This window comes from Haliaeetus leucocephalus, unplaced genomic scaffold, assembly GCF_000737465.1.
Source record: "Haliaeetus leucocephalus isolate CR32 unplaced genomic scaffold, Haliaeetus_leucocephalus-4.0 Scaffold273, whole genome shotgun sequence".
NCBI lineage: Eukaryota > Metazoa > Chordata > Aves > Accipitriformes > Accipitridae > Haliaeetus > Haliaeetus leucocephalus.
Genome location: NW_010972709.1, coordinates 6869358 through 6877010, shown reverse-complemented (window position 1 = coordinate 6877010; position 7653 = coordinate 6869358). Strand labels below are relative to the sequence as shown.

Here is a 7653-nt window from a genome sequence, read left to right as displayed (position 1 = left end):
CCCGAAGGCTCCGCTGCAGAGCCAGGCACCGGTCCCCTCCTGCGCGTCCCAACTTCACTTGCCCCATCCCCGTCCTTGGAGGGAAACCTGCCTTTTTGTCCCCCTTTCTGTCCTTCAAATGGGGTCGGGCAGAGGAGGGGGGTGGGTTTCCCAAAAGCCCCCGGCTCTTTCCCTCTCTGCTTTTCAAGGTGCGAAACTTTCTCCCCTTTCTCTTTCCAGAATGTGGAAGATCAACACTTATTAATGCATGACCAGACAGTCATTAGAAAAGGTCAGTAAGGTGGCACTGCAGTTTACTTTCCCTTGTCAATAGTTAAAGTTTAATGACGCACCGGTGAATTGACGCCTTATTATCTTTTAAAGGACAGATCCTTTCGGATCGGGAGGGCGAGGGAGTTTTTCTTACACTCTCTCCGGCGCTGGATTTTTCTAACGCCATCCGAGGGAAGGTGGTGGCGGGGACAAACCCCCGGGGACCCCCCTCCGGGGGACACTGACCGTCCCCACACGTCCCTGCTCTTGTGTGTGGCTTTAATCGAAACCAGGACCTTGGATCGAATTTAATGCTGCCCTGGAATACGTGTGTGTAAAGCGACACAGGGCTTGTTTTTGTTTTTCGTTTGGTTGGTTTGGTTTTGGGGTTTTTGTTGTTGCTAGCACTCGAAGACAGTTTGGGTGTTTTCTTTTTTCTTTCTTTTTTTTTCCCCCCTTCAACTTGTTTACGAGACTTGAGAAGGGAATGAGTTCGCTGGCATATTAGCCTGCTCGGCTTTACCTTAATCGAAATGCTTTTGTAGCTGAGGTTTTGAGGAAGGAGAAAGACGTATTGACTCAATTTACAGTCATTTAGGGCTTTTTTTTTTTTCTCCTGCTTTTGTTTTTAAACAAATTTGTGCTTTAAAAAAAAAAAAATCAATGGAAGTTTTCTCCGAAGACTTCAAACAAATACCTAACTGAGGAAAAGCAGAAGTGTTTGTCAGAGCGCTGATTGCTGCGTTTAGCTCATGGGAGAATAATTTCGCTGTCAGATGCACCACTGAAAATCTTTCCCCCTCCGGGGAGTGGGGCCGACCCTGGCTCTTTAACCCTTTCCAGTCGGTGCTGTGAGCCAGCAGCACACCACTGGGGGTTAACTGGGTGGATTCGCAGGGGGGACGGAAAAGCTGGATCTGTGGTTTGCTCCTTGCAAAGCCTTTGTTGTCCCTGTTCACCTAAAGGCTGAAGCCGTTAACGAGCAATGTTCTACTTTCAGTTCTCTTCTGGGCTGCACCCCTTCTCTCTGTTGTACTGTCTGTTACGAATTTGTTGGGATTAAATTCCAAAGGCGGTTTCTTAAATCCGCGTGTGCGAGGTGGAAGATGAACCCCAGCAGGAGGTGGGAGGGAGGCTTTTCCCTGCCCCGGCTCGGAAAGAGGTTTTGGCAGTAGCTGAAGGATGCTAATTTGGAGTCTGTACTCGTATCGGGCTTTTTATAAGCATCGATTTGCTAACTTGCAGCACGCTGCTTCAGAGAGGTGTGTTTTGTGCGTTTTTAGAAAGTATTCTTAGTCGTGTTCGGCAGCTCCTTGGAACTCGCTGTGGCACAATATAGCTGTTCAGGAATAGTTGTGGGGACCTTTTGGTCGCAGCCGAGCCCCGTGCTGCAGAGAGATGCTGGGCACGGGGTCAGTGGCGTGAGCATTTAAGGCAAAACGAAATCCCGTCTCCTGGTCTTTTTTTGTAGAAAGAAAATTCACTTGCTGCTTCTTCTTTATTTTTCCTTTTTATAAAATACCTGCTTTCCCTCCTCTTCCCGCAGGTCCCATTTCCTTAACGAAAAACAGCGCTCTGAGTCTCCCCTGCCAAAAGGATGGATTAATTGGAGTGGTCATAAACCCCAACGAAGTATTTTGCTCCGTTCCGGGGAGACTTTCCCTCCTGAGCTCCACGTCAAAATACAAAGTGACAGTAGCAGAGGTGCAGAGACGGCTCTCGCCCCCCGAGTGTCTCAATGCCTCTTTGCTAGGAGGAGTACTCCGAAGGTAGGCTGCAACTCCCCTTACAACCATCCCCATCGTGTCTATTGTTTGTAAGTTTTCTTGTGCTTGTGTGTGAGCAGCCAGATCACCCTAACGAGGAGCTAAGAAAGCCTTTTAGCAAATTTCTGATTTTTAAGCAGCTCAGCAACACTGAATCCTAATTGGCTTTGGAAATAAAACTTCTTTGCACTTCTACTGCTTCTCGAGAAGTACTATTAATGGCTCTGACAGCAATTCTCATTCTCTGTTTAAAGTTGGATTTTTGTCTCAAAAACGGCTCCTGGAGCTTTCTTATTAAGCTGTTTCCCCATGGAATACTTTTTGGATTAAATCGTGTGGTCTTGATTAATCATTACAAGGACACTTTATATGTCCTTTTTTTTTTTTGCGTACACTTAATTTGGCTTGTGATCATTCTACAACTGTTGGTTTCAATGGTGCAGTTTGAAACATTTTGATTTTGACCTCTGCTGTGTTTCATCCTGGCTGGTTTGTAGTAGAGCATTTAAAAAGTAGGTCACTTGAAAAGAGCCTGTTTTTTATCTCCCCCCCCCCCCCCCCCCCCCAGTAGAACCCTACTGAATGTCAGTAACTGGAATTTCTCATCTTTAAAAAGAAGTGTTCCCTGAAGATAAATAAGGCCATTTTTTTTCCCTCTTTAATTACAGAGCCAAATCTAAAAATGGTGGCAGATCATTAAGGGAAAAACTGGATAAAATTGGCTTGAATCTTCCCGCTGGTAGAAGGAAAGCTGCAAATGTGACACTATTGACATCTTTGGTAGAAGGTCAGTCTTGAATGTGTCTTAAAAATAAACTTTTTTTTCCCCTTGTGTACAGCTTTTATCGTCTAGGCAAAGCCTGGAAAAGGCTAGAAAGTCAAAGAACATAATAGGGAGTTTTTTGTTTATTTTAAAGACAGCATGATGGGGACATGGCAGCAGCTAACAGCTGTGTTGCCTTTGAGGGGCTCCTCTCCCCTTCTTCTCCCTTTGCTAAGCCCTTGGCCTCCGAGCCCTACCCGCACAAACCCAGCTAATACTCCTCTTCCTCACGGCTGCCTCGCAGGGATGCTGTAACTCCTACACGCCAGGATGTTCAAAATGCATGTTTGTCCAGGCTGTGTTTCTTGAGGGGGGCGAGTCGTTTTGGGTTTTGTAGGGGTGTGTGCAGGGACAGGCAGGGAAGGGAAGAGGGGTGAAACTCATCGTGTTAGTGGTTTTGGTTCCTTATTGGGGAAATTTTAAAGTCTGGGGCAGCTGACTCCAATGCCTGGCCCTACCTCAGCGGTATCCTCAGAAGCTTGTCTAATAAACAAGCATATAAAGTGAGATTTATAGCTTTTGACTTCCTGATAGGAAACTGGAGCCCCTTTAATCTGTAACATGTTATGTGGACCCTCTATCAGTTAAGCTGACTTGAAGGGTGTGTGTATATATATATATGTATGTGTGTGGTTATGTTTTGTGTTTCTGTTTAAAGCAGCTCCTGGTAGTGGTACAATTTAATAGGCATAGAAGCAGCAATTGAAAAGTGAAAAATGGTCTAACAATACCTTACTATTTCGCTTCTACATCAGCTCAAATAATACAGCAACTTGCATTTAAAACCTTGCTTTGGAAGTTGGGTTTAAAAGAGCTTACGCATGTGCACATATACACATGTACAGTGCAGGTAGCGCGCTGATCATGCCAATCCATTTTTTTTAAGCCTGATCAGGTTGCCTTAATGAAAAAAAAAAAGTGGCCTAGTTGTACACCTTGCAATTTTATTTTCTATATGAAAATGCTTATTAGAAAGTATTAGAAAATACACTAAACTGATAAACACTTTATTATATAAGTGGAATTTAGTTGCCAGGTTTTTTAAATATCCGTGGACAATTTGATCTAGACTGAATTCTAGTCTTTGCTGCACAGTTAATCTGGATAGATAGAGGTGGGAGTTTTTCTTACTAGTATAAGCGCAAGAGAATTATTTTTTGTAGCAGTCACCATGTAGGTCTTTTTTTCTTGATGCAAACTTACAAAGAAACACTGATCTATTAATTAGAAAATGGTAATGAGTGGTATAGTGGTAACATAGCAGTGTCCCTTTCTAAAACAGAAATACACTTCACAAAATCATGGCACTTTCCTTAATTTCCCTGATGTCCTTATAATAAATAGATGTTACTATATTTAATAAGCATTCCCTTTTACCCATGCCAGGTGAAGCTGTACATCTTGCTCGTGACTTTGGTTATGTATGTGAGACAGAGTTTCCTTCCAAAGCAGTGGCCGAATATTTAACTAGACCACACATGGGCCGCAATGAAATGGCAAACAGGAAGAATATGCTTCTTGCTGCAAAGTAAGTTTTGGGCTTGGGTGGTTTTTTTGCTTCTCTTTTTTAAAGATGCTTTTGTCTGACCATGAGTATCTGTGACTGCGGACAGTTTGGTACGTCTTCATGTGTAATTTTAATACCAGAGAAGCAGCGTTTGTTGTTTGGTTTTTTTTTAATTTGGTTTTGGTTTGATTTCAACTACGGCAGCAGTTATTTTAGTCTGATAAATAATATATAACAACCCTGTATGATAACTCTAAAGCAGTTTGGACCAGTTCTGTTCTTTTTCTTTTTCTGAAGTTTTTACTACCATTAAAAGTCCTATACCTGGATGGCTATATCTCTAAGAAAAAGATGTCCCTAGGTCTGACAAGGTTGAGGACCTGGAGGGCAGGTGTGCCCAGGGAATACGAACCAGTGTCGGGACTGGGAGCGGGAGATGGTTCACCCACCTCTGTGTATGTGCAGCCCGGAGGGGCATCTCCAAGGAGAGTTACTGGTGGGCACGCTGGGTGCAAGGGAAGCTCCTCTGCCATGTCCTTGTAACTGCTCTTGGCAATAGCAGTCCACAAGTTTCCCCCATGGGACACGAGCAGTCAAGAACTGTGGGTAGTCCCTTTTCACTATTACAGCTGAAGATTTTTATAGTTCAGTGAAAGCCAGCCTTTGGTAGATGTGAAAAGTCCCTGTACTTAACTAAATTCCTATTGCAAAGCTTGCTGAACAGGGGGAGGAAAGGTAAAGCAGAGGCTTTGTAACGGCTCTTCTGCAGACACTTGTAAATAAACCACATACTGAACAGGTCTCTGGTAGGGAATACCTGTGTTAAGTTACGCTTATCTTAAACCGGTGGCTGGAGTGCTCGCTGTCCCCTTCCCCCCCCCCAGCCTTCCCAGGCTGAGGTTTAACAAAGCCTTCATTTCATGATCCGTTCTGGTCGGAGATGTTTTCTGGTCTGGGGTTGGTGCAATTCCTGGCTTTTGAAGGCAGCCTCGCTCTGCAGAGGACCTGAGAAAAGCTTGCTTAAACTGCTCAGAAGAGGTGCCCTGACTTTGGGCTCAGATCAGGCATGCAAAACACACTCCTCCTGTTGCTGAATTAATACATCTTTCCCTGAAAGAGAGACCTTCTTTTACAAATATATCTCTTAGAAATAGAGTCTCTCTCTTTTTCCTATAGCTTGAACGTTATGCTTTTTACTGAGCACTACCCCTTCCGCTCTTCAGTATTATCATAATTGGTATTGTTATTAGCACTAGTAACAATCATCTTTGGGAAGGTATTTGTGATTGAGAAATTCTGATAAAGCGATGATTCTGTTAAGATTGCTCAGCTCCTGTGAAATCCCATCAAGAGGACAGATTTACAAGCAGCAAACAACATATGCTGGAGCTTTATTAACCATTCATGTTTTGCCAGGCATATGTGTTAGTGTTTGCAGGATCAGGGCCTAGGTCTCTATTAAAGAGGGCATATACATAATATACTATGCACAACTAAACTGAATCTCCTCTTCAGCTGGTTTAGTCTTTCTAAATCACCTATGTGCAGCTGTGGCAGTTCTCATAGAAACTAGCCCTAAATTCCACCCCCACCACCTTAAAATCTAGGGCAAATGATGCAGAGCCAGCCAGACACCAGAGGTGGAGAGATTATTTTGCAGAGCGTGGATGTGTTTTTGTGACATAGATATAACAGAAGGTTTATCTGAAACTGGTGCTAATAAATAGGCTTTAATTTTAGACGCTGCTGCTGCTGGAGTAATGAATTTCTGAGAACTCCAACTCCCACATGACTGCCAAATACTTGATACAGACTTTCTCTGTCATTTTTATTTATTTATTTGCTTTTGCATAAATTGCCACCGTGGTGTAAAGTGTGATCACTTTGTGTCTTGCAGGCAGATTTGTAAGGAATTCACAGACCTCCTCACTCAGGACAGAACTCCTCTTGGAAACACGAGACCTAGTCCCATCTTGGACCCTGGCATCCAGGGCTGTTTGACTCATTTTAGCCTGATCACACATGGCTTTGGGAGTGCCGCCATCTGCGCTGCCATGACATCCGTCCAGAACTACCTAAATGAAGCATTAAAAATAGCAGACAAAACATACATGAACGCTGGCGACCAGAGCCCTGCAGAAACCAACAAAACCATTGATAAAATGGATAAGCACAGGAAGTAAAAGGAGAGAAACCAGACTTTAAACCTTTAAACTCTTCCTCCTAAACACAGACTGGGATCTTCTTGCCAGGGGGAACGTAGAGATTTGGGTTCGTTTGGTTTTTTTTTTGTTGTTGGTCTTTTTTTTGTTTGTTTTTGTTTTTAAAGAAAGGAGGGGAAAAAAAGGAAAAAAAAAATCCTCTTATTCAGGATCTTCACTCCCCCTGGATCCATGAGACAAGTCTTTCTAAAAGCTGCAGTATCCCTTATCTGTGGAAGCAATTACCAGAAGATAAGTACAAGTGTATTGAAATCCTTTGCTGTAAAAGTGGTGCTATAAAGGGGTTTTGATGGAGATATACAGAGATATATTTAGATTTCTTTTCCATATCTAAGTATCTAGTGGTGACCAGCTTCATGTATAGTTTTTAAGATACAGATTTTAGATGGAAGCCTATTTGTTATCTGATACAATTTCAGGGTTTTATTCTCTCTAAATGCAACAGTAACAATAAAGCAGTATTAAACAATGGTATATAGATTTATGTACATTAAAATTTTTTATAAACACCTGAAAATAGTAAGATTATTCTGTGGGTTGTTTTTTTTTGTTTTATTTTGGCTTTTTCTTTATTTTCAGATTACCATAGGAGAGTACTAAAATCCTGCTAGACTTAAAAGTTATCTGATAGCATCTGACATGCTTATTTTTATGGAAATATTCAGTCTTTCAAAAACTGCAGTAATGTTGGCTGCAGTGAATATTATCTTGATATTTTTTTAACAAGGAATAGTTCAAAATGAAAATGCTTTTAGAAAATTCACTTTCTGTGTCTAAGGATATTGCAGCTTTATTCACATATTTATATTGTCTTGTTTTTAAATTGGGGGGTAAACTTGAAAGAATAGGCACATAACTTTTTTTTTTTTTTTTTTTTTTTTCCCTTTTAAGCCCAAAAAAATATTTCCAGGGAGGCTTTATGTGTATTAAGGGAAGCAGTGTGTTGAATGTAAATATTTATTTATGTGTAATTTAATCGGATTTGTAAATAATGGTGAACTTTTTAATACTTTTTTTTTATAAATGGGTTTCAAATTTTAATTTTGGTAAGTATTTCAAAGGTAATGGGTAAGCTAAACATAT

The 7653-nt window shown here is 41.7% G+C and overlaps 1 protein-coding gene across 1 annotated transcript in view; it reads left to right on the top strand.

Annotated features, from left to right (window-relative positions):
* The window catches only part of TFAP2C (transcription factor AP-2 gamma (activating enhancer binding protein 2 gamma)), a 28300-nt gene extending 21769 nt beyond the window's left edge, over window positions 1-6531 (top strand). The window contains exons 2-6 of the mRNA XM_010569780.1: window positions 220-271; window positions 1799-2021; window positions 2687-2805; window positions 4228-4369; window positions 6246-6531. Coding sequence (XP_010568082.1) covers window positions 220-271; window positions 1799-2021; window positions 2687-2805; window positions 4228-4369; window positions 6246-6531 — 822 coding nt within the window. The remainder of the gene's footprint in view (window positions 1-219; window positions 272-1798; window positions 2022-2686; window positions 2806-4227; window positions 4370-6245) is intronic.
* The last annotated feature ends 1122 nt before the right edge of the window (window positions 6532-7653 follow it).